Raw genomic sequence first — 26,923 nt, 5'->3', positions numbered from 1 at the left:
GACCCAAAAAAATATATCCAAGATCACAAGGCAAGGGACAGAAATCCAAATCCCCTTTCAGAAACATAACACATGGCTCCACTTGGATATGCAGGCAAAAATAGTAATGTTTACAAAGATCATGGTTTGAACTTCCATTAACAAAAATGTTTACGCCCCACCCTCTCACTTGTCTCGTTTTTAAATTTCTCTATTTTTTGAGGCGAGGAATGACTCCTAAGATTCCTGTAAATTCCTCTACTGTTAAATATCCGTCATTTTTTTTGTTTAAAAAAAGGTAATCTGATTATATATCTGGTTTGGTTGAGATTGAATCTCTTTTTGGCCGGTGCTTTCTCCACTTCTTTTTTTGTAAGTCCATGAGCCATGATGGAACCTCACAACCTGATGCTGCCATTAAATTAGCTACGTTCCGCAAGAATGGAATGTCTTCCTCCGTGTACAAAGTAATTGCTTCTCCTGCCCTCCCTGCTCTGCCAGATCGACCTATTGAAAAATTAACAATTTCTATTTAACAAGGCCCCAGGAGAAAATGAATGAATAATCCAAACTATAGTTACCCTAAATGTTTCTTCAAGATTTAAACAGGTATAGTAACTACACGTACCAATCCTGTGGATATATGCGGCAGCAGAATCTGGGAAATCATAATTGATCACACAGTTCACACCTTTGAAATCCATGCCCCGAGCAACTACATCAGTGGCAATCAAAACCCATGTTTTGCCAGCTCTGAAGTTATCAACAGCATTTTCCCTCTGAATACATTTCAAAAAATTAAAACAACGAAAAACTACTAAATTACCATGTATTCTGTAGTAGTGTAGTACATACTAAAATCAGAATTGAACATCAAAAACAGATTTCGCTGGAACTATGCTAATGATGAGTAGAAGAGCTATCAGAAGAATACAAGAACAACATAATTTGACTATATTCATGTGAATTACCTGTTCTTGAGACAGATCAGAATGGATGACATCCACTCTAATATTGTCAAATGCAAGTTCACCATACAGCTCCTTGGCTCGCTCCTTGCTTTGCACAAAGAGCAATACTGGAGGATTAAGACTCTACAAGACATTGCAGTGGGAAAAAAGTTCGTTATGAAAGTCAAATAAAAGGGAAATACTGCAAGGAATGAGCTAATAGGCAATGCTGCAATATTACACCTTGGATGAATTCCAAAGGTAACTGTTACAGCACTGCGATAAACATTTTAGTCAAAAGGAATGTTCAATTAAATATATGAAAGCACATGGTGAGAAAAAAAAAACATCAAATGATCAAAAAGATAGGTTAACAATTGGAAAATACAGATCAATTATAAACTGCATTAGCCAGTGCTTTCTGATTTCTTTTTAAATTAACATATTACAATAACTAACTGTAATCGTGAGACACAAATCTCTTTATGCATTGGAAAATCAAAATGAAACGTAAAGCATTCATGTACCTCTGCAAAGCTTTGACGAATTGCTAGAAGTTTTCCTTCTTCACTTCCAGTAAAAATCAACTTTTGCTTAATTGTTTCAGAAGCCATATTCCTGATTTACATAAAGGCATTAGGTATCAACTATAAACAAGAATGTCAAGGCAAGTTAGAATAATATAATGCCCTGTAAAACTTTTGCAACGAACTTACTTTCTGCCAATAATTACCCGAACAGCATCATGCATGAGTTCTCGAGCTCGATCCTCAACAAAATCAGGTAAAGTGGCACTGAATAGTGAGCGTATTATTGAGGGATTTGAACATGCTTTAATAATAGAATCAATCTGCTTAAACAGTTCAGGCTCAAACAGCTTATCGGACTCATCCAATACAAGAAACTCAACTCTGCAACATCCAGAATAGTTGGAAACAAAACCAACACATTATAAGCAATTCAGTAGATGACATTGAAACATTGAATGTCTACCAGTTCATTGAAACAGAAAAACCCTTAAATATTTATATAAACAACTAGTCAGGTTTAGAATTCGATTCTTGATATCTGTTTTGCCAGTTAACTGAGTAATTGACTGATCAACTGGTCATGTGTCTAATTCACTGGTGTAAAGTGGAAAAAAAAATCAGATAAACAATGGTAAAAGTCCACCTAACTACCAGTTGTTCCCACTAGTTTAGGATTTGAAACCAGTAGTAATAAAATGTTGGACTACAAATAATCTCCACAAACAAAAACAAGGTATGTAGCTTATTGATATCAGAAACTCTATTATAACTGTGACTGCATCCTAGTTAATTTCACCACCAAGCTAGCGCTTTAATTTTTGAGTTACCACACTTCCATTAAAAGCAACAAAGTGCTCCTCAAGGTTAACATACATACCATCCCAGGAAAATATTTCCAAATCGATTTTGACAGGAATGTTCCTCCTAAAATGCTCAAAACAAGGTTCTAACAGATTTAAAACTCACTACATAAACAATTCAGTTAAAACGACAGGACAAGCGTTTAGGCTATATCTATCAACCAAAAATGCATGTCATCATTAGCAATCCTAGGACTTCAAATTTTAGTCAACAAGAATAGAATACTCTCATCACACACCTGCTGAGATCAACCTTCTTCCTCCGGATAGTCAAGCGTAACCGAAGTGGCGTGGATATAAGTATATCACATGGAAATTTTGAAAAATCAGCATTTCTAGAAAGATGTTTAGTCATTAACTTGATACGAAATTTTTTTCCCTTGGCAAGCTTTTTGCACTCTCGGTATGTTTGAGCAGATAATTCACGCGTATGACAAAGTATAACAGCGCGAATGGCACCTGTTTCTGGCCCCTGTAAAAATAGTTAGTTTATAGGAACCATGGACATGAGGAAGTTGGAAAATACAAATACAGTTGAACAATAAAAGGAACACCTTGAGTTTCATAAGCATAGGACACACAAATGCGAAGGTTTTTCCAGAGCCAGTTGGAGCACAAGCAAAGCATTCCCGATCCTAACCCAAATCATTGAAGGAATATTCAATTCAACATAGCAGTAAAAGAACATCACTAACACCTAAGTTGGGCAGTAGCAAGACGAAACGAATCTTGATCGAACCACAGTAATAATCTCTAAGGAACAAAAGACTTGAAAGCAACTCAATGCAGAATCCAGACCTGCAAAAGTACTGGAATAGCCTGCCTCTGGATTGGAGTTGGTTCTTTGAATCCAAGTTCTGTGATATTGCGCAATAAATATCTTGGACATTTGTATCTGCAACCAATTTTATTTCAGATTCTGAATCATGTTGATCGTGTAAACATGATAAGCAGAACAAACATCTAATGAAATATAGACAGTTCTAGAAGATGAAATATTTGTTATAACACGGAACATTAAAAGGCTAAATAACATACCTAGTTTTCAATTCATCAAAACTTTGAAGCGGGGATGGCACGTTATACCCAGCCACATGGATGTTATTCTTCTTCCTGAATATAGCATCTCGCTGAAACAAACATGGCGAATATATATAAGCTAAAATCAAATTATAAGTTCAATCGAAATTATTAAGTTGCAGAAGAGACATAAAAGAACCTCAAGTTGCCTATTGTGTTCCTTCTTCAGCTGAATGGCCTCATCATCAGCTCTCACTGCATCATTCGATTTATCCACAGGATCCGCCGCAGAAGCAGAATTTCTAAATACACTGAATCCTTCAACCGCATCTTTTATTTATCAAGTAATTGATTAATCAAGAACAGAAACGAAGTTAAAGTGTAAGATACAGAGTTCAATAGAATAAATCGCGTGCTAAAGAGGCAGAATAAGCAAAAGAAGAAAAGTGAGAGAGTACCGGAAGAGGTTCCCTTGCGCTTCCGCTTCTTCGAAGAAGGTGGTCTCTGTTGGAATTGTTCCCCCATTGTTTTCTCAGTTTTGAGTTCAACAGGGTCTGTAATCTTGAGGGCGGTATCGTCATCAATGGGTTTGTTCTTCCCGAACCTGGCAATGTCGTTTCCGAACTTCTTTCTGTCGAAACGAATGCCGGAAAACAAAAACGAGTCGTTGGCCATAGCGATTGTTTATTGGTTCAACCGATTGTTCGTGGTTCAACTGAAATAACCGTTTTATAATAAAATATAAATAAGCATACGTAAACATAATTACAGTGAACTCAATATTTGTATGGAAATCTTAATTTTACTGTTTGACTTGATAAATCTGAAAGAAAGCTTATGTAAAAAGATGGATTCAATGAAAATAAGTAATCCCCACTTAAAGTGAGAACAATGTCAAATATTTTTTAACCAAATGTTTATATTATTCAGCTTTCAGCACCAAAAAATTCTGTGCTAATTCTGCACATAGTTAGGGTTATTTTAAATGGACCTCTCACTCAGGTAAAGTGGCCGTCTTGAGATATTTACATCGTAGAGTTTGATCATAGCTTCAGCAGAATTGAAGCTAAAGCATGCCAGTTAATAGCTCATTACTCATTCAGCCCTCACTCTCATGAATCAGTAAACATCCCTTTTCTTAATCCTTAAAATTTGTGACACAAGAAAATTGATCTAGCTTAGTGTGGTGAAATAATAAATTTAATGAAGAAACTTTTTGACAACAAGACAAATGATAAATCATACTCTGAACTACTTCATTCAAAATAAGGGCAACAAAGTTCACCAGATGCACATATTCTTTGATGCTACCAAACTTCATCGTAAGATGCAACAATGCGGAAGTTACATTACAAAAGTCATTAGCATGATAAGAAAGACAAAGCTTCAGAAATACATACACGATAAATCATTAAATTCATAAATAAAGAAACAGGATCCACCTATTAGTTACCTATTAGAAACTCTACAGCTTCATCTAGGACAAGGTTAAGCAACTGATCATAACCCTTTAGAGTTCCTGTCACTGTAATTCAACAAAGTAAAATGTAATGAAAGTATGTACAAGAGTCTGTAGCCATTTTAATTCAAGAAAGATGCACAAAATCTCAACTTAGTATTGATTAGCAAATGTTCATAACTTGCAGTTGAACACTATTCATTTGAACTCAAAACGAACAGCAGTGATTTAAAACCCGAAAAAAATGCCAAACTGACGATTTCATTGTTCAGAAAAACAGGAACTACATTAACATTCAAGAGTAAGCATAACAGAATCAATAACATCATTAACAATCCTAAACCAAATTAATAATAACAATAATTGAAGAAGAAAAAATCACAGATTAACAATCCTATACCAATTAAAACAACAATAACAGTAAAAATACCTTCTAGAGCACAGAGGTAAGGGAGCAGACGGAAGACTGGATGCGGTAGAACTGGAGAAGAGGTCGTCCGGACCGCTACGGAACTGGAGCCGAGGAGGGTGGTGCACGGCGGAACTGGAGCAGAGGAGGGTGGGGCGTGGGGGAACTGGTGCAGAGAAGGGCTGGAATGAGGTGGAACAGAGCCGGCGCGGCGGAACAGCGGCTGCGCGACGGAGGAACGACGCGAGACGACTTGCAGTGGGGACGGCGGCTTCGAGCACTGTCGGAGACGATCGTACTGGGAATAGCAGCCTCGGAGATGCTGAGTAGTGAGTCTCACTGCTGACCGCTGAATTAGGGTTATCCTTTTTTCTCATGAACGAAACGGCGTCGTTTTCCTCAGAATGTGAAAACCGGCCGGTTCGACAGTCGGAAAACAGTTTTTTAAAACCGGCAGTTATGTCTATTGTATTAGTCAAATCACTTTCTTTGTCCGTTCTCAGTTCGACCGGTCCGATCCACCGGTTCAAACTGATTTTTAAAACTTTATTAAAATAAATAAATAAATACAAAAAATATAATTTTATTCTACATCAAAAGAAATTTTAAAATATTTTTTAATCTTTTCACCTTTTTTGTCAAGTATTTTTCTATTATATTAATTCCTCTTCCTCCAAAATTATGAACAAACATTAATTTTCTAATTTTCTATTCACTATTTTGTAAAACAACATATCTCTAAGTCAAATATGTTTTTCACGTAACATTAAAAAAGGTTTGCAATTGACTATCAGTAAACAAGAAGATTATCAGCCAAATTAATTATCCCCAAACGCATTTGTTATGCATTGTTATCGCTAAGAGGAGTGCTACACATACAAGTCTTTTTAACTTACAAGTCTTACAAGTTGTTACACATCCGGGCCTTTTAATGCGTTATTCAACTGTTTTCTGTTTTCAAAACGCTACACTCAAAACGGTTCTTCTTCTTCTTCCTCTTCCTCTTCCTCTTCTTCTTCTTCGTTTTTTTTTTCGATTTTCCTGTTTTCAAAGCGCTACACTCAGAACGGTTCTTCTTCTTCCTCTTCCTCTTTTCTTCCTCTTCTTCTTCTTCGTTTTTTTTTCGATTTTCATGGTTTCTGAAATTAAGTTTTGAAATCATTTTGAGGAAGAAGAAGCAGCAGAAGATGAGGAGAAAGAGAAAGAGTTCTGAATTATGCAACGAATTTTGGGTGTATTTCTTAAATCTTTTGGGTGTATTTTCGTAATCCTTTGGGTGTATTTCTATAATCCTTTTAAAGATAATGAAACTTCAGAAATACACCCAAACGATTACAGAAATACACCCAAACAGTTACAGGAATTCATCCAAAACGATTATAGGAATACACCCAAAGGATTACAGAAATACACCTAAAAGATTACAAAATTACACCCAAAGGATTTAAGAAATACACCCAAAATTCATTGAAGTACATCTGATGCATAATTCAGAACTCTTTCTCTTTCTCCTCCTCATCTTCTGCTGCTTCTTCTTCTTCAAAAACGATTTCACCATGAAAAATCGAAAAAAAAAACGAGAAAACAGAGAAAAAATAATGTAAATGAAGAAGAAGAAAAAGAGGAAGACAAGGAAGAAGAACGTGCAGAAACAAAAGAAAAAAAGAAGAAGAAGAGTAAGAGGAAGAAGAATGTGCAGCAAGAAGAAGAAGAAGGAGAAAGAGAAGACAAAAAACGAAAAAAAAAAGAAGGAGAAGACAAAAAGGAAGAAGAATGGTTCGAAGCGCGTTTTGAGTTAGTTTTAATTGAACTTGTAAGGTTTACAAGCTTTAATCGCTTGTATGCGAAGAATAACTCTATCGGTAAATGCTTCGTGAATCGTGATTAATATTTAACACAGTAATAAGTTAATAACATTACAACAAAAAATAAAAATAAAAATAAAACCCAGCAAGTCAGCAACCACGGAAGGAAGCCAAGACCTCAAGAACACAAGTCAGCAATAGAGTAACAAACCAGTAGCAAGAACAACATAACAACTCTCAACAGAAAAACAGAGCAAGGATCAAAGAGCTATATTAGAGAAAGTGTTTCTTTTAAACAAGTGGCATGGTTTATGATTTTATCTTTGACATATGTGAGAACGTCACCTTTAAATTTGAACATATTTAAAAGTAGGTGCTTTCATTGAATGTAAGTATAAATTCCATAATTAATTGGTTCCAAGATCACTATCTCACATAAATAAAGCTTATCCTATTTATCATGTCTCAAGCTTATAGAGATTTTTGGAGTAGCTTTCACGGCAAGAAACAAATGCTGCAGAATTTGTATGAAGAATAAAAAGTTAGAACAAAAAATTATAAAAAGAACTAGTATTATATTCATTCAGAAAAAAAAAAGAGATAATAACCAATTTGAGTTAGTCGAGTAGCTAACTTATTCATTCGCTTAAACAAGTGTGATATTTGAATCGTGCCTTGTGTATTCAACAATTTATTAGTCGGTACTAAGCCTTTAAATGAAATTCAGATTTGAACGGATTAATTTTTTATATACTGAGAAATACCATGAAAACTAAAACAAATAAATAAATAACTACTACACTGTGTATGATCCCTCCCACATCGTCAATCATTTTTCATTTTCCCCTCTCATTTCCATTATTCCCACCAACATATTACTTGGGTAGAAAAAGAAAGAGATTAATTATCAAAATATTTCTGACAAATACAAGCTCAATCTTATCTTATAAAAATACGGTAATAGTTAAAACAAAAAACTCGCCCCAAAAATTTCTGATAAAAGAAGCTCCTTGCTGTTGGAATATTCGTTCTTGAATTGCTGATTATCAATATCAATATATATAATTAATAATGCATTTTTGTTTTTTATAATATGAATATGAAACTAGAAACCATGCATGAAACATTGAAACTGAGGAGAAACATTAAATTCTTATATAGCATATGATTCGATATATTGTTTAGTGTTTACACTTATACAATACATTATACACTGTTACAGAAACATTATTACACATTCAGATAGTGCACAAACATTATTACTCATATTGCATGCCCCTCTCAGTTCTCAAACACCTGTTGCCATCTCATGTTTTCTACTGCCCCTGCATTACAGCAATATTTACAGTTAACTTAGAAAAAAACAAGGAAACCAAACCATCAAAACTTAAAAGAAATTTGATTATATATAAACATATCCATGTATAACTATTTTTTAGTTTATATTATATATATACATATACAGTACCAAGAAACGCTTCTTGACAAAGTCAACGAACTCTTGTGGATTTTCAGGTTTTGTCTGCTTATATGCATTATTCTTGTTTACCTCCTGCAAAAAGAAAAAGAAGAGGAAAAAAAAAGTTTGACCTGTTAGCTAAAAAATAATAATAATAATAATAATAATAATAATAATAATAATAATAATAATAATAATAATAATAATTTCTAACCGGATTAAAATGGCAGTTGGATTTACCTCAATCCATGTAGCTAGTTTAGGCCTTCCAGCAGTGATGTCATGCTTGTAAATCTCTGATGACACAAGTTGGAACCTCTCAACAAATGTGATATAGGCAATGTCCACCTGATGATTCATTATTAACATCATTCATCAAATATTTCAAAGCTTATCAAATTAATTTGTACATAAAAATAATAATAAATTTTGGTGAAGTATAGAATTAGATAAAGAGTGAAGAGTTTTACTAAATTTATAAAAAATGTATACATGATTCATAGTACATAATAAATTTTTTTATGCCTTTTTTTTTTACTAAAAAAAAAACTTTACTTTTCACTAAGACTTCACTCTTTTGTGTAGCATTACCCAAAAATAATGCTGCTAGATAAAAAGGAACAATAATAGTAGTATTTGATTTGATTTGATTTTTTTTCAAGTTTGATTCAATTTACCAAGCTAAATTCACCAAGGAAAAATGGGCCATCTTCATATTTACCAAGAGCATTCTCCAGGTAGTCATATGTAGCACCTAATTCAAATGAAAAATAATATAAAAATGTGTATCATTCTTATTCTAGTAATTCAGAAACACATATTGTTCTTATATTACTTGTTTGCGTTACAGGGTCGCCTTTGAATGATCCAAACATCTCTTTGGTAAAAATATCGACATACTTAATTAGCTCCTCACCAAATTCCTTCTTGGTAGGATCCTGAAATAATATATAATGTCTTATATTATTAGTATATTTTCCAACTTAAGAAAACAGGTCACAGAATAGAAGGGATTTGATTTCTTACATTAGGATATAGAGATGGTCCTTCGAAATTGACATCTATGTATTTGATCAAGTCAATACTCTCTACCAAAATCTTGCCGTCATGTTCAAGAGATGGCACCTATACAATATAATTAGGAGCATCAATCAGTTAATCAGATAGTTTGGTCAATTTTACATTATTGTTAGAATATATTTTCATGTAAAAATCTTAATGTTGATATGTATTATGTTAAGTAATTAAATCAAACATGTCAAATGATCTTTTGGTTTTTAGTTTTCATATTTACAGAGAGACGTTTTAATATGAGCAGTTATCATATTGTAAATTGTTTCCTACGTACCTTGCCTTCTGGGTGGACCTTCTCTTTATACCAAGCAGGCTTGTTCTGAAGGTCAATAGGAACTAATTTGATCTTTTCTTGTAATCCCTGACGAAGTTTAAATAAGAAAGAGTAAAATAAATACTCAAATTTCAAATTACATATTTAAATTTTGTTTAAGGATCTACTACTGAACAATGAGTTATAAGTGAAATTTTAACCTTTTGACATTTATCTAAAAAGACAAGTAAACTGAATACATGACCAACTCAAGTTGACTTAAATTACTTTTAGAATTTAATTTTAGTGTCATACAAATATATTTAATTAGGTATTGCCTGCTTCAAAAATGGACCAAATTTTCTTTTAAAATATTTTACGCTATCAAGGAATACATCAAAATGATAGTCATAAAAAGAGGTTAGCATGAAGAAATCATGAACAGAAAGCAAAGTAAACCTTGTAGTTCCTAGTGATCCATACGCGCTGCGCAAAAGGGCATGAATAACTGATGTACAACCTGGTAGTTCCATCAAAGATAGGTGGTGGGTCTGAGGTTGCAGACAGAGTGGGAGGTCGAATTTCTTGCACACTTGTACAGAAAAAAGAACAATTCAATCTATCAGGATGAACAGGCACAGAAGTAACAAATTAAAGAGTACATGAAAAGGATTAAAGAGAATGAAATTACGCTACTGTTGCCATTGGATCTACTGATTTTATGAAATGGTTATGATGATGGAGTCATTGGAGTGGGTGGAACGGAATAGGTTCTTATATAACTTTTTTCATGCGCCAGCAATGACGATTGACGACGACTTGTTAAAAATATTAATTAATGGCTTAATGCTATCTATTATTATTATTATTATTATTATTATTATTATTATTATTATTATTATTATTATTATTATTATTGGGGAAATTTATACTTTAACCTGCTGCCAGAAAATGAAATAAATATCTAACACCTGTGATATAGAGTCCAAATCGCAATTGTTCATAAAAATATAAGCTTAGTTTTACAATGATTTTTGAATTCGGATTTAATTTGTACAGAACCAAAAAAATTATAGAAATAATTTCAAGTGTACTAAAAATACCGATATTTCAGTTATTTTAACCGTTGATCTGAATTATAAAAAATATATATAATATATATTAATTAAAATAATTAGAACACTAGTATTTGTAGTACACTTAAAAAAATTATCTTAATTTTCTATAAGATAATGCTGTAGAATTCTTTATGATTTAAATCTTTAATGGTTCTTCGAATACTAAATCATCACACAAATATTAGTATACATAAAATAAGTATATCTGTTATGAGTTATGACAGCTAGTCAGTCAGACTCAGCCATATACCTTGGCAGGGCTGCCTTGTTTCCACTTTAACAGGCATTTGGCACCCGAGGAAATGTTATGCTTTTAAATATACTTTGTTATTAAGTAATTAATCAAGGTTTAATTATTCTTCAGGTTATTATAATTTTATTAAATTTTTAATTAGGTTCTTTTTTTTTTAATTGGATCTCTGTACATTTTTTTCAATTAAATCCCTACCGTAAGAATAACGTTTAAGTTAACAGAATATTATTAATAAAAAACGAATATCCTTGTCATTTGGTTAGAATAACTAGTTGAAAAAACATTAAATTTTCTAAAATACCAAAAACACCCCTTGCATTTTATCCCAAAGAGAAAAAAATCTAAGTTGCTTTCTAAGAATCGCGTTTACTACCGTCTCCTGCATCGGTCTGTCGTCGTCATCCGTCTCTGGCGTCATCTACCTCCTTCTCTGCGCTAGTCTGCTCTGCTTTGTTTTGTTCGGAGGTCTTCTATGCCGTTTGTCCGTCCAAGCCGTCGCCGTCCCTTGCGGTGCTTCGCCTCACTTGACGTTGCTGCGCCGCATGGAGCCGAGCCTCGTAGCGCCTGGCCTTCCATCCCTGTGTTGTGCTTCTGCTCGATCTTCCTCTACTCGAACTGTCTATAAATAGGTGATAAAAAAACCTCTTTTTTCAATTTTAAAACTTGATGTTTATGATAATTTTATTTTTAAAAAAAATATGGCATTGGTTGAGTATCTATTTGTTGAATTAATTTTTGGATTGTTTCGATATATTGGTTTATTTAGAGTTTACAATATGGATATTTATGTACATGAATTTTGTTAATTGGTGAATTGATATATAAATTAATTTTCCTGAAGATAAATTTGGTTTATTCTTTATTGTTGATTGTTGTTGCTGTGATGATGCTGTTTTATTAAGATTTTGTTTCTCCTTTTTTAATGTAGTGATGGGGATTCGGATTTTACTATAGACATACATCATGGTGGCAAGTTTCATGATATAGGGCATGGACTAGAATATTTGGGGAAGAGAAGTGGAAGAACATTCTCAAATATCCCCAATTCGCACCCTTTTTCGCTTCACGTTACAAAATTCTCCTAAGTAACCTTTTCAATTTTGCGTCTTTAGCGTTTTAAATTTTACTGCAATGTGCCTAATTCCCCTTCGTGTATTCCATTCTCTGGATAAATGATGAAATTTGAACGTGAAAAAACTGAGTCAATGGTTTAGAATTTGTAACTTTTGTTCTTTTGTGATAATTTTCGTAACGCGATTGTTACTTCTGGGAAAGATGCTACTCTTGTCACCACTATGATTCATCAATCTGATTTTTCTGTTGTTGTTGGTGATTCCTCTCAAAATGATGAAAATGTCAAGAATCCTCCTGAGTATGCGAATTAATGTCACTAATTCTATATGGATTATTGCAATTAAATGATGTGGATTAAGGTTGTAGTTGTGGTTAAAATTGTTGTATGCCTAGATAAGATAAAAAAAGTATTTTGTTACTTTTGAATTGTTCTGAGATTTGGTTGCTTTTGTTTATCTTCTCCCCAGGTACAATGCAAGTGCTGTAGGTCCTTAAGGATTATAGGAATATCTTTGATTGAATATTTATAATTTCACCGAATTTTTAATTAGGCCTCTATATTTTTTTTCAATTGGGTCCCTAAGGGTATACAAGTCATTTCACAATTCACTAACATTTTTTTAACGTTTAACGTTAACATGGACTAAATTGAAAAAAAAATAATGTATAAGAACTCAATTAAAAAGAAGTATATAGACCTAATTAAAAATTCGATAAAACTATAAAGAACTGTAGAGTAATTAAACCATTAATCAATTAACTAACTTAACTTAGTCAAATAATTAGCTAAATCATCTGCTTAAACAAATGTAAAAGGATTCAATCACAGTTATGTAAACAACAATTCATAAGCTAGTCTTTAAATGAAAGCTCATATTCATATTATATTGGATTAATCTTTAATTTGTCAAATAAAAAGATACTGAGAAACTAAAAAAGAAAAATTAGTTAACACCTACCACTGCAAGTGCCCCTTGAAAAAGGGATTGTAATGAGTTCCTGCTCTTTTTCTTTTAGATAACTTATTTTTCAGAAATTTCCATATAGTAGGGCTTGCCATCTTTTGAATATAATATGTCAAAAAATGCTATGCTAAACTGCTCGAAGGATTATCCTAATCGGTGCAAATGTTGACAAGTTTGGAGTGATTAGAAAAACTCATTAGTGATTAAAATATATTAAGTGTCGATTCCATATCATGCCACCTAATTCTAGCTGCAATTTACTGAGATTTTTTTCCCCTTCTTGGCCGCCTAGGAAGTAATTTTCCTTTTCAAATTCAAATTGTAATTGTCATATATTTTTATTTTTTATTTTTTTATCTTTATTTCACATAGGAAATAAGATGAAAAGCTAACGATTGGTAAGATCCAGAAATTGAGTCAACCTCCAAGTTTTGGGAGGATAAGGGTTTCTTTTTTTTCTCGAGATATATATGTTATGTTGAACTGATATTTCGTAAAAATCTCCAGAGATACCGGTGTCATTTCACACTGTGCAAGAGTATAGCCAAATCTAACATCATATATTCATATGATAAAAATGAATTTAGACAACTAGACTCGACTTTATCCAGACAGTGTAACTTGTGAATTTTGACTTTACATTTTCTACATTTGGATACAAACAGGAAATACAGTTGCTTGGCACTATCAATGAAAATTAGTTTGTTACCAAATTGAAGAGAATGGCGCTTTTACTCCACCATTTTCCTACATTCCCCCCTAAAAAACAATTACCACAAGATATACAAATTCCGAAATTCCGAAATTAATACTGTAATTAAATAAACGTTTCTTTCAAATATCTGTTTCTAGTTTCCAATCAACAACAGATAAATCTATAGGACATATGAATTCAACTGCAAAATCGTTCTAATGTAATTAATTTTTCATAAGGATATTGAATAGTTACGAGTAAACGATTTACATGGGATAAGATAATCATGAAACTTTGACCAATGTATCTTGAAGTTCGGATTGTTTGTTGACCATAATTCATGAACCCAAATATCTGTGAAATAGTTTTTTTGTTTCTTTCTCTTGTTTGCGACAAGTTACAAATCTAGAGGATCCATATTTTACCGTGAAAATAATTGAGACGAAGTTGTTAATAATAGATTGCCGAGAGAAATAGGTAAAAGAAATTTCCACCAAAATTTCAAAAAAACAAAAAGAAAAGAAAAAAAAAGAAAGATTTCATTTAATTTGAAAGGTTAGTGGAGGTTTATTTCCCCATCTTTTATATATAAACATTAAACAATATACAACTGTAAATCATGGAGCATGAAACCATTAAAAATGATTCACATGGACACATGATTTTGGAATGGAAAAGCTCTATCCTTTGTCTCAGTTCAGAAATCAAAACCAGATTCCAGCCAATGGTGAAAAACAGGAGGCATTTCCCACTATTTCAATGTTATGCTCTAGCTTTTGGACATTTGCTTAAGCCATAGAATAGATAATTGTGTATAGCTCAACCCACCTGTGTTGAATTCACTTTGTAAGTTTGTCGGATTTCTTTGCCAGACTCGATATCACCCCGATGGTAAGACTTGAGGCTACAAAACCAAGAGATGCCTCTGTTGAGACATGGATACCTGCAAGGAGTAAAACATGTAAAATATAAGAACCATGGATAATGATTAAATTGACAATTAATTCATCAAGGATTAGGGCACCAACCAAAGTAGTCCAAGATCATCTTACACCCGATGAATCCCAAAACGACAGCAATGGAAGACTGAGAAGACCAAAATCGGATGTCAATGAAAAGGATGGATAACAATAACGTTGTACACAGTTAAATCAAATGAGATGCAATATAAACGGCAGAAAGTTATGCAGAAACCATGGTACCTGAAGAGAGCAAGTCAACAGTTACCTGTAAGTACTCGAGCTCGGACATACCCTCAGAAATTATCGTGTAAAGCGACCTTAAGCCTAAAATTCAGAAATGTTTCTTATTTAGTTATTGCTAAACTTGTAAAGAAGAGCAAAAGATTTAACTGAAACAAATACAAGAATATAACAAGTGAGTTCATTTATGGAACAATATGTAATCCCACTTCTTAGGAACAGATGCAAGCATACAAATGAACTCGATGTAATCCACAAACAAACAGAAACAAGCAGCCTTTCTAAAACCAGGTATATAATGCATTATAGTCCTTGAAGGGAAACAGATCCCAGTTCCAAAATATATAAGAAATCAAATTTCGATATTTATTAGTACATCACAATTCACAAGAAAACACAAGCAAGAAAACTAACCCAAAATCGCAAAAAGATTAGATGTAAAAACTATGAAAGGATCCCGTGTTACACCAAAAACTGCAGGTATTGAGTCAACCTTCAAAAAGAAAATAAACAAGAAAAAGTCAGTCAACATTCTCTTGCCAAAGTAACCGGAAAGTCCACAGAAATCAGAGAGATGCGAAAAACCTACTGCAAATGCAATGTCACTGAGCTCAATAACTGCTACAGTAAGAAGCAAAGGTGTGGCCTGCCCAAAATGTTTGACCCTGTTAGAAATCAAGTTGAGAATAATTTAGTACAAAAAGTCTGTTTAGTTTTGTCCCGAAAGCAACAAATGCTAATTCCAAAAAGGTTTGAATGCATTTGTGCTGTCAACTCAGAGAGGTAAGCTTCAAAGTAGTCATTGAAGTTACATTCGAACCTTGTAGTGGTCCTTCAAGTTAATAATTACTTATATTTATCCCTAAAGTTGCACTCCGGGACCAGAGTTGTCCTTCAAGCAATTTCCGTCAACAAGCGTTATCGGAAAGCTGATGTGGACTTGTTTCTGACACGTTGGCAAGATAACAGCTAGCTGATGTGGAGGACGAAACTTTTCTATGGCAATTTAGTCCCTGGACCAATTTTAAAAACCTTAATCAACAAATTTGCTTCAGACCTTCTCTTCTTAGCTGTTCTTCACTAGGAGAAAGAATGATGACGATGATGCAGCCTTCCTCTATCAATGGCATCCAGCCTGATGGGATGATGCCTAGGTAACTAACTAGGTTTCAATTTCAATTTCAATTCCAATTCCACTTTTCGATTCATCAATTCTTCAATCTGATTTCTGTAACTGCCAGTGACACTTACTTTGGAGTAGCGCACGATGCATTCAACACTTTCTTCAGCGAGACAAGATCCGGCAAGCACATTCCTCATGCTGTCTTCGTCGATCTGGAGCCAACCATCATTGACGGGGTCAGAGCCGACCCTACCGCCAGCTCTTCCACCCAGAGCAGCTTATCTCCGGCAAGGAGGACACCACAAACAACTTCGCCAAGGGACACTACACCGTCAGCAAGGAGATCGTCAACCTCTGCCTTGATCACGTTCACAAGCTCGCAAACAACTGCACCAGCCTCCAGGCCTTCCTCGTTTTCAACACCGGTAGCGGTACTGGCTCCGACCTCGGTTCCCTCCTCCTTGAGCGCCTCTCCGTCGATTACAGCAAGAAGTCCAAGCTCGGCTGCACCATCTACCCTTTCCGTCAGGTATAACTTGAAGATTTATTGTTCAAGAATTTACCTCACGTGTTCTATTCCCTAATCGCTACTTTGGGGTTTGCTTTGCCTGAAATTAACAATGTTGTTCCCCCCTTTCTAATTTCTGATTTCAGGTTTGGACGGCTGTTGTACAGCCATACAATAGTGTTCTTTCCAGTCATTCTCTCCTCGAGCACACTGATGTTGCTGTGCTCTTTGGACAATGAAGCCATCTATGATATTTGCAGGAGGGCCCTTGATATCTCAGAGCAACGCCATTAAAGAGTAACAAGGAGAAGAAAAGGTCTCTGATTGTGTTTTGGGAGGAAGAGAAAAATGTTGAATTAGGGAAGGGTTAATGTACTTACAAATGAAACGACATCCTCCGGCACAATTTAGACGCCAAACCAAATACAAAGTCGTTTAGGCTTGCCAGCGTGTTGGAAACCTGTCTACATCAGCTTTCCGATGGCGTTTCATTGACGAAAATTGCCTTAAGGACAACTCTTGAGTCCCGGAGTGCAACTTCAAAGATGAATATAGGTAACTATTAACTTGAGGGACTACTATGAGGCTCGAGTATAATTTTAGGAACCACTTTGAGGCTTAACTCGTCAAAAGATGACAAATGATTTAGCAGATGCAATCAGGAATTAATTCAAATTTGAAACTAAAGTTAATCAATAACTTACTTTCCACATCCCATCCTGATTTGTTATGAACTTATTTCCATCATAATATGCTGCAATAATTTTATACAAGACATAACAGATATAATTACTAAGTACAAGTTAAAGAAACTCAATGCAAAAGATTACATGCCAGGTGAAATCTGTATAAGCCGACAATATATTTTGTCCATTAACACTCATACATAACCTACTTGGCTGTAATTCCTGTTTATACAATCAACCAATCAGAAAAAGAACATTGGATTCACCAAATAAACCACTTCAGTGCTGCCTATATTGGAGAACAGTACAAAATACCTAAGAACTTAACCTAAGTGACGTAAAGGGTACAATATGGCTATACCCAAAGCACATCATACAACATTTATGTGGTTGAAGGATATAGAGTTTGCAGTAGAAGTTCAGGAAAATGTATCACAATTATTCTTTGCATATGCCAGAGAAATTAGTTCCTACATGGACTGACAGACAACTCTTTTTCTTTTTCTTTTTTCGGTTTTTTTGTTTTTGTTTTTTCTTTGGGAGGGGAGGTGGGTGGTAATTTCAGGTTCCTAAAAATCTTTGCCATAAGCTTTGGTTCAGCCATTTAAACTCGAATATGAATCCTTTAAGCATAATTTAGATTTCAACTGATTGAGCCCAGGCATTCAATTATATTCTTCCGTGACCTTCTTCCGCATAGTATGAACCAAAAGCGACTACAAAATACCCAAGCAATCAGCAAGAAAATCACCAAGAAAGTAAGAATCAAGGTTATATAACATTACTTGTTACAGGGATAAATTTCTGGCATGTCTTCACCACAAAGTTATTTGATAAGTCAGACTCATCTTCTTCACTTGCAAATAGCTATTCATAGAATAAGAAACATGTTGTGATTAAAGCCACAAAATTGCACATTCTGCACCAAGAGCCATAAACTTTCAATAAAACGTTAACATGAATCTTCACCTTAAACGATGAATAAATCAATATTGCTGCCAAAAGAAGGTTAACTGCCTCAAACCTCTAAAACAACACAACAATAGAAGACAATAAAGGTGTAAGTCTTAAAATGATACAAAAAATTACATGCATAAAATATACAAAGAAATCTATGCATCATGAAACAAACCTGAAGGGTGGCAGTTCCAAGAACTATTAATGTTAGACGAAAGAAAACAGCACCAGCAATACCATATGAAAGTACACGGCTCTGTAAGTTCAATAAGGAATCACAAATGAAAAACCACGGTCCAGTTTTCTAAACTCAGCCTCATCCAATTGTCGAAACCATGTTTACAAAATTTTAGCACCAAAAGCTACAATTTAAGCATGATTTAACCATGGCCAGTAGGTTTTCACATCACCTGATACATAACTGGCACTTTAAAGTATTTGAATATCAAAACAAAGACAAAGAGATTATCAACAGATAGACTCTGCTCCAACATGTATCTGGAAAAAGTGCACAGAAGGCAGAGATCATCATCACAGTCAGCACAGTGAAAGCGAGGCAGAAAGCTTTAAACAGTTACAATCTTTTTCTTAATGTGATGATAAATGCAAAAAAAATATATGCCGACATTCCAAACACCAAATTATTTGTATTTAGGCATTGGAACCATGCTATAAGCATAGTTACATGAATTCACCAATTAGATAGCATACTACGTACCAATTTGCACATAACACGTACCAATTCATCTGTGTATCGAAATTCGAATGTCATGTATACTTTTCACATAAAATATTTTACATATGGCATACTGCATACCGAGCGTATTGTGTTCCATGTAACTATGGCTGTAACACTATAATTTAACGTATAAGTTAAGGTGTTAAGTTAAAAGCTGCAAATGACATCAACAACTATTGAATCATTGCATCCCGTGATGAAAGTATGAAACTGCAAATTAAACATATTGCTTAAATATTACTCTACAGTATATAAATATGTGAGTTGGACTCATTTGAAGATTCCTGCATGGTATTAAACTGGAATGCTAAGAATTAGAATTCAATCAAAGAGTTGAATTTTTTTTCATTGTTTTGAAACCACTAAAAATGAATGATTTAAATTTCTTTGAGAATTCCAATTCTTATCTTTCCTACATTCCAAATCAATTCTCACACTCCTAAAACTTAATAGATCAAATATAAAAAATATCTATTTATAATTAATAAAATAACTTCGTGAAAAATAAAATCGTAAAAGAAGAAAATTTAATTTATATAAAAATTATTCTAAACTAAAAAATTTAATTCTATCTTATTAATATGTTAAAATCATTCCAAATTATGGAATTGAGTTTTATATAAAAATAAATTTTTTTCTTAAAAAAATAGAATTCTTTTATCGTATTAAATGGTTTTCAAACAAGCTCTGAATGAAACCCTTGAAATTGGATTCGAATGCTTACCCAGCGAAAAACTCAGAAGCTTTGCCAATACCGTCCTTAAAACCCAAACCAATACCAAACGCCACAGCCGTGCAAACCTACATAAGAAAAAAGAATCAAAATAGGAAACGATAACGAAACGCAAAGAAAATGGAAGATGATAAAATGATAGAATAACGAGTGCAGTGAATCGCACACACCCAAAAGGCAACGGTTCTAACAGAGGAAGCGTAATCTTGGTGGTGCAGTTGTGGAGGCGTATCTAAGTTGGTGACGTCATGACGCGGTTGCGGAGTGGTGCTCTTACGTCCTGCTTCCGGAGGGCCAGGCGGTTTGGAGCAAGAAATCGCAAATTGGTGGCGGCGGTTGTACGAAGCGACGAGAGAGAGAGAGGGAAAGCACTTGGAGGGTGGAGCAGGTGGCAGTGAAGCCTTCACCCTAAACCTTAACGTTAACGTTGTGTCGCCGTTAGCATAGTGGTAATAGTTAACGGGATTCTGAATAACAGAAGCCGTTCCCATGTTTAGTTCTGAACTGGAATTGGGAGTGAGTGATGGAAATGAAACGAAGGAGGTGTGGTTAACACACTTGAGAGTTCACAAATCACATTCACAAGCGTCTTCTCTCTTTGCCTACCACGCATTACCTCTCCTAGTAGGCCCCTCTTTATATGATGGACTTATGATCCGTATCCATGGTTAAGTTTGAGTATGGGCAAGGAAATATCCAAAGTGGGATTGTTTCAACTTTCAACTAAGGTTAAGACTCTTGTCTACATAAGGTTAATAATATCTTATACTTCAATTAAAATTTCTTTGAATTTAAGTTCAGAAATAACAAAACACATTCTCTCTAATGTGGCTAATGTTTTTACTATTGATCTAGCATTTTATTTTTATTTTTTATTTATTTAAATTATATCCAACTTGGGGTATAATAGAAAAATTAAGAAAATTCGGATTTAGTTCGCGCCATTCATTCACCCTTTCCCTTCCCAACCCCACAAAACCATGCATTTGTGAGTCGCCAGAGAAAGATACTGCCCAAACTCAATCGCTGTGAGACGGTTACAACAGCAGTCACCGTTTTCCCTCAACTCATCATAAGCCTCCATTGATTATTGGTACCTAAATCCTTCCTTGATTGTTCTGTTTTTCCTTGCCTTGCAACCTCATGTAACGCTCATGAGCTCTCTTTTTCTCGAGTTGTTCTCTATTTTTTCAATTTAGAACCGGAAGAAAAAGTCATTGATTATTTTTCACACCAGTATTTAAATTTTTTTAAAAAATATATATTATATCATCATTTTTATTAAAATATTTTTTAATTAAATAAAAAAATTTATTTAATTTTATAAAAAAATCTTAAACATTTTTATTTATTCAATTAGACAAAAGTATTNAAGTATTTGTTTAACTGGATTTTAAAAACTCTCTTAAATATGTTCTTCTCTCCTCTTCTTATTCTCTCTCTTGTACACCAAACACCACCAGTAAAATCAAACTAATAATGGGACCAATTCTGAAGTGTCGTTGTAAATTGTAGAAGACAACCTTGGTTCTTACTTTTGGAGTAAACAATCTCCTTAACATTCATCCATGTTGTGGATGGTAGCAAGTGTCTATACTTGGCAAAGGCAGAACGAGAGCAGCAGAAAAAGCTACTCAGATAAAGACGTTAAAAATATTTTTTTTATAAAAATATTTTTTAATAATTAAAATTTAACATATATAATCAATTAAATTGTATTATTTTTGTAAAAATTAAACCAGACAAATTAATTTGGTCGAAAAATCGGTGAACCAAACTTTAAATCGATCTAAATTAATATTTTTTTATAGAAAATGACTATAATAGTACTTTTATAAAAAATGACTAAAATACTCCTATTATATATATTATTAATTTTGAAAATCTAAATCTTAATCTTTTGACGACATAAAAAGAAGAGAAAAATTATGATTTAGAGTTCTCAAAATTAATATATATATAGTAATTTTTTATAATAGGGGTATTGTGGTTATTTTTATAAAAAATGTTAATTCAAATTGATTTAAAAATTGGTTCATCAATTTTTTAGCCAAACTGATTTGTCTGGTCTAATTTTGACAAAAATAACACGATTTAATTGATTATATATTTAATTACTACAAAATATCTTAAAAAAAAGAAAAAATATTTTTAAAAAAAGATATTTTAAATATCTTTATGTGAGTGGTTCCGTAACAGAAAAGGCAGAAGGATGGCATATTTAATTAGGAAAGATTAGGGTTTTTTAAATAAAACATGAATTCACAAATCTTCCATTCTTTGAAAGAAAAAACGAAAGGAATCTTGTCGTTGTTTCTGCGACTGGCAACGCAGAAAACGGTCGTTACTCGTTACGGCCGTGACTTGAAATCCACAACTCAACATATTCTCATTGTGTTTTTTAGAAGATCTATGCTGATAAAGAGAGAGAGAATAGTTGGATATTTTTTATTTTTTTTATTTTTTTGTTTAAATTATTTAAAAATATAAAATTAAGATTATTTTTCTAAAAAAATTTAAATGCTAACATAGAAAATAAATTTCACATTACTAATTATTAATTGTCTATATTTTAAATGTATTTCATACGTACCGAAGAAAACACCTTAGTTTATCCATATTCTTATTACGAAAACCTACGAATTTGAGTTATTAATGGAGCAGATGAAATGTGTGTTCTTTATTCTTCTCTTCTGATTTAAAGGAGACGAATCGAAGAACCTAAGCATCTTCTTCAACCACCAGATCCCTGAACCTCTTTATATTCTAGATTTGCAATTATTTATTTTTCTTCATTTTCACAAAGTTCTGAGCTTTTGTTGGTTTCGGATAAAATCCATCTTAGGTTTCATTCTGAGATTGATGAACAAACTTGTTATTATGTATTGTTGGAACAGCTCTTCATTTGTTTAGCTAGCATAATTGATAATTATGTTTCTTGGATGGAATTTAGTTGTGATATGAGTTTGAACTGTTAATCTTTCAAATAATATTCTCAAATTTTTACGAATATAGAGGTTGGACTTTGTTGATCTTTGTGTTGTTTGGGACTACTTATGGAACTTTCTAACTATCTCAAACCATTGCAATTTGTCAAAAAAAGAGGTGTTTTAAAGTTGAAATGATACTAAGTTCTACTGCTAACAGTGTAATTTGTCTTTTAGGATTGTCAAAAATTTTAAAAATTTTTACTTTGCTTTTAGTTCCATAAAATTGTTGATTTTGGGGTGTTGCCTTTTTTGTTGTTTCTGTAGAGATGGCTACGACAACACATATCTCTTTAGTGATTCATCATTGAGGGATAATTCAGAGGAGATCAAATGAGAGGTTGTCATATGTAAGGGGGCTAAACTGCTAAAGTACAGAGGATGAATATGGATACACTTAATGGATTCTTCATCAACGACTTGTTTAAAGATATAGGTTACCCTTTGATTTTTTACTTTTACTGGCTATAGTCTGGGATGGATATGGATGGTGGTTGAGGCTTATGAGATTTGATTTGGATATTGTAGGCTGCTGTGAAGAATAGGAATAGAATTGAATTACACACTAAACACCAAGTTAGTGAGCCAATAATTGTAGAAGATGCTGAGCAAGAGGATCAGACCCAACATGTTAAAAAGCCCAAAGCAAATCTGGCCCAAGCTTAGTTGGCCTTGCTGCCAATCTTGAAACAAACAACCAAAATCTTTCAGACTTCTAATATCTTCTCCCAACCTTCACAAACACCTTCTTAACCACCTGAATGTAATGATCTGAACCCATCTCAGCAGCCAAATTCTGCAGAATTTGCTACATCCAAAATTAAGCCAGCAGCTTCCAACACCACTGAATTTCATAGTTTTGGTTCTGATGCTACATACCCTAAGGTCCCAACCACAACTCATTTGGTTCTATTAACGGCAGTCTCCTACTCTATAGCAACTAACTATATTATCACATTATTATCTCCTTGTAAATAGCTTTATCTTGTTGCATATCAGTTTACTTAGTTCCTTAATTATAACTCTTGTATAGCTTTGACCGCATGTATATCTCCTATTTTGTTATGTTTTGGTGCAATACGAGGGCTGTATAAATTCTAATCACATCAATGAGAAATGCAACCTTTCCAAACTTAATATGGTATCAGAGCTCTATTGGCTAACCTCCAACAGATCCAAACAACATGACATTGAATAATCTTCTTCTCTCTGCATCAAACAATTCTACATCAATGAATTTTCCCACCCTTCCTATTAAACTCAACCATGAAAATTACTACCTGTGGTGCAAAATAATGCTTTTTGCTCTTGAAACTTTTGATCTTGACTCATTAATTCACCAAGACAGAATCCCTCCCACCCACATAACCCCTGCACCAACGACTGAAAAACCTTCCCCCACACTTGTTCCAAACCCTGCGCATGCTACATGGAAGAAACAAGACAAACTTGTTCTCCTTTGGCTTCATTCACACATCTCAGAGAATGTTCTTACTTATGTCATCGCCTGTGAAACCTCTCGCAGCACTTGGATTGCTCTAGAGAATTTATTTGATGCTCAATCAAGTGTTAGAGCTGATTATCTCAAAACCTCTCTTCAAGATTTGCAGAAGGGATCATTAACCATGATTGATTATATTGCACAAAAGAGAAAGCTAGCTAATTCCATTGCTGAATGTGGCTACATAGTTCAAGAACAGGACCTGAAGAATTTCATCTTTAAAGGCATTGACTCGTCCTATAATAATTTTTGAACCTCCTATGGTCTGCTCCAATTTCCTCTCCCTCTCACCAAATTTATTGCAGCCCTTTTGCGTGAAGAGACTACTCTGGGTCATTCCCACTCTGGCCTTCTTCTTATACTCTCTCCATCCACCAATATTGCTCAGTCCTTCTCATCTCTGAATCTCAATCCTAACTCTCAACCTCAGCTTTCTCAATCTGCCACCACTCTTCCGAGATTGTTTTGCTAGATTTGTGAAAAATCGGGGCACATTGGAAGGGACTGCTATAATCGTGGCAACTTCAACTTGTATCCCTCTCACAGCAAGCCTCGTAGCAACAACAAAAGGGCCAACAACAACAACAACTCTAACCACAACTTTCGCAACACCAGCAACTACCACAACAACAAGAAATCAGAAGCCCTATTTGCATCTCCCTCCAGCATAGTTGATCCGGATTGGTTTCTTGACTCGGGGGCAAGTCACCACGTCACTAACCAAGCTCAAAATCTATCCAGCCATGCCGACTATGATGGCAACGACTCCCTCATAGTAGGGAATGGTATGTCTCTTTCCATTAGTATTTTGGGTCTTGTATTTTGCCTGCTTCTCATTCTCTTTAAAACTGTCTAATGTCTTTGTCGTGTCCCGCATTACAAAGAATCTACTTAACATTTCCCAGTTGACCAAAGAAAATGACATATTTGTTGAATTCCATCCTGACCGTTGTATTGTTAAGACCCCACAGGGTCAAACCCTTCTCACATGTCACGTGGTTAATGGGCTATAACGTCTCCCCATCACTTCCTCTTTGTTTCCTTAAGCTTAACTTAGAGAAAAGACATCACTAGAAGGATGGCATAAGCGTCTGGCTCACCCTCACTTTGCTCTTCTTCAGCAATTAGTTCATGATTGTCAGCTTCCTGTTTTCAATAAATGTATTCTAAATGTTTGTGAGCCTTGTCAATTTGGCAAGAGCTACAGAACCCCTCTCCAAGTTTGTCATGTTACTAATGCAAAGCCATTTGAATTAACTTATTCTGATGTTTGGTCATCTCCTACTCTCTCTAATTCTGTTTGTCGATACTTTGTTCTCTTTCTAAATGATCATACAAAATACTTATGGATCTACTTTTTTATCGGCCAAATCACACGTATTCTCTATCTTTGAGAAATTAAAAAAGATGATCGAAACACAATTTGACACTAAAATCAAACAACTACAAACTGATTGGGGAGGTGAATATAGGAATGTGTCTACATTTGTTGAAAATTTGGGAATAATCCATCGTGTCTCATGCCCACACACTCAGGCCCAAAATACTGCTTGTATAGCTTTGACCGCATGTATATCTCCTATTTTGTTGTGTTCTGGTGCAATAACAGGGCTGTATAAATTCTAATCACATCAATGAGAAATGCAACCTTTCCAAACTTAATAGGTTCTGATGCAACAACATCTAGACAGGAGCTGCAAGGCCAGGCAACAGCAGCAGCAGAGCATGGTGCACCTGGTGATGCTTTAGATGAAGAGGCTGCCATGGAGCAAGAGATGATTTCGGAGGAGACATTAGAAGAGGTAGACATTGAGGCAGCATCAAAAGAGGTTTGTTTGAAAAATTTAGCAACTAAGCAACCAATAAATAGTTTAATCATTTTAAAATATGCCTTCTTAAATCTTGGCATTTTTTATAAGTCATTGTGGATAAGTTAGCACCAATGTCATCTCCAATTATACCTCCACCAATTAGGTCATCGACTCGACTGCATCTGTCGTCAGGCCTACCGCCTCTAAAAGAAGTATCCCAAAAAATATTTCAGGAGACTTCCTCCTTCACAACTATCTCCATTTAACCCAAGTAGATAGCCACTTTCAAGGTTCAAACCACCAACTACACCAACTTCTTCAAATGGCAACAACGATAGGGTTCAAGTGGCAGTAGCAACTCTACTCCAACACTTAGATAGCTATTGTGCATATCCATCTAGTTTATGTAGATTTGATGTCGTGAAAGAGATATATAAACTTTCTTCTTATGAGTATTTTGTAATTTCGGGTGTTGTTAACTTTGCACAACCTATTTCATGTTTTGGTATAGGTTTTGTTTCTTGATTGCATATGTACTCTTTAAATTGTGACTATCATGTTTTGGTTTATATTTATGAAATGTTGGGGTAACACCATAGTTGTGAGAACTGAATCGGTGATCGAACCGGTCAGACTACTGAGTCATTAGGTCATTGGTTTAATTGATGAGTCACTGGTTAAACCGATTGACTCGGTCCTATATAAATAAAAAATAAAAATAGTCAAAAATTTAAAATATACATATTTTCACTAATAAGTATTTTGTTAATTTTA

At 34.1% G+C, this 26,923-nt stretch overlaps 3 protein-coding genes across 5 annotated transcripts; all 3 read right to left on the bottom strand.

Annotated features, from left to right (window-relative positions):
* LOC107493366 (DEAD-box ATP-dependent RNA helicase 57) lies at nucleotides 1-4,016 on the bottom strand. Its single transcript, XM_016114465.3, has 11 exons — nucleotides 3,798-4,016; nucleotides 3,539-3,669; nucleotides 3,358-3,449; nucleotides 3,118-3,214; nucleotides 2,874-2,954; nucleotides 2,559-2,791; nucleotides 1,646-1,840; nucleotides 1,457-1,547; nucleotides 951-1,073; nucleotides 608-758; nucleotides 1-486 (listed from the first exon to the last, which is right to left on the bottom strand). The coding sequence occupies exons 1-11, from the start codon at nucleotides 4,012-4,014 to the stop codon at nucleotides 287-289; spliced, it is 1,611 nt and encodes a 536-aa protein (XP_015969951.1). The 5' UTR covers nucleotides 4,015-4,016; the 3' UTR covers nucleotides 1-286.
* Nucleotides 4,017-8,145: 4,129 nt separating this feature from the next.
* On the bottom strand, nucleotides 8,146-10,612 carry LOC107493367 (glutathione S-transferase L3). 2 transcript variants are annotated; one of them, XR_008010567.1, is made up of 9 exons: nucleotides 10,490-10,612; nucleotides 10,258-10,390; nucleotides 9,820-9,906; nucleotides 9,498-9,596; nucleotides 9,307-9,409; nucleotides 9,149-9,225; nucleotides 8,686-8,819; nucleotides 8,481-8,602; nucleotides 8,146-8,337 (listed from the first exon to the last, which is right to left on the bottom strand). XR_008010567.1 is itself a non-coding variant. In XM_016114467.3 (9 exons), the coding sequence occupies exons 1-9, from the start codon at nucleotides 10,501-10,503 to the stop codon at nucleotides 8,329-8,331; spliced, it is 714 nt and encodes a 237-aa protein (XP_015969953.1). In that variant the 5' UTR covers nucleotides 10,504-10,612; the 3' UTR covers nucleotides 8,146-8,328. The 2 variants fall into 2 exon arrangements, 1 of the variants encoding a protein (XP_015969953.1); XM_016114467.3 differs by having other exon boundaries at nucleotides 8,481-8,564; nucleotides 8,712-8,819.
* Nucleotides 10,613-14,423: 3,811 nt separating this feature from the next.
* LOC107493368 (thylakoid membrane protein TERC, chloroplastic) lies at nucleotides 14,424-20,480 on the bottom strand. 2 transcript variants are annotated; one of them, XM_016114469.3, is made up of 12 exons: nucleotides 20,021-20,480; nucleotides 19,842-19,918; nucleotides 18,789-18,876; nucleotides 18,554-18,634; nucleotides 18,391-18,447; nucleotides 18,207-18,288; nucleotides 17,440-17,489; nucleotides 15,694-15,750; nucleotides 15,519-15,597; nucleotides 15,105-15,188; nucleotides 14,931-14,988; nucleotides 14,424-14,845 (listed from the first exon to the last, which is right to left on the bottom strand). In XM_016114469.3, exons 1-11 carry the CDS (start codon nucleotides 20,339-20,341, stop codon nucleotides 14,951-14,953), a joined length of 1,014 nt encoding a protein of 337 aa, XP_015969955.1. In that variant the 5' UTR covers nucleotides 20,342-20,480; the 3' UTR covers nucleotides 14,424-14,845; nucleotides 14,931-14,950. The 2 variants fall into 2 exon arrangements, with proteins under 2 accessions (XP_015969955.1, XP_015969954.1); XM_016114468.3 differs by having other exon boundaries at nucleotides 15,130-15,188; nucleotides 20,021-20,479.
* Nucleotides 20,481-26,923: the final 6,443 nt, after the last annotated feature.

This window comes from Arachis duranensis, chromosome 6 (assembly GCF_000817695.3).
Source record: "Arachis duranensis cultivar V14167 chromosome 6, aradu.V14167.gnm2.J7QH, whole genome shotgun sequence".
Classification (NCBI taxonomy): domain Eukaryota; kingdom Viridiplantae; phylum Streptophyta; class Magnoliopsida; order Fabales; family Fabaceae; genus Arachis; species Arachis duranensis.
The sequence above is the reverse complement of the archived record's forward strand: the minus strand, read 5'-3'. Positions and strand labels throughout refer to the sequence as shown.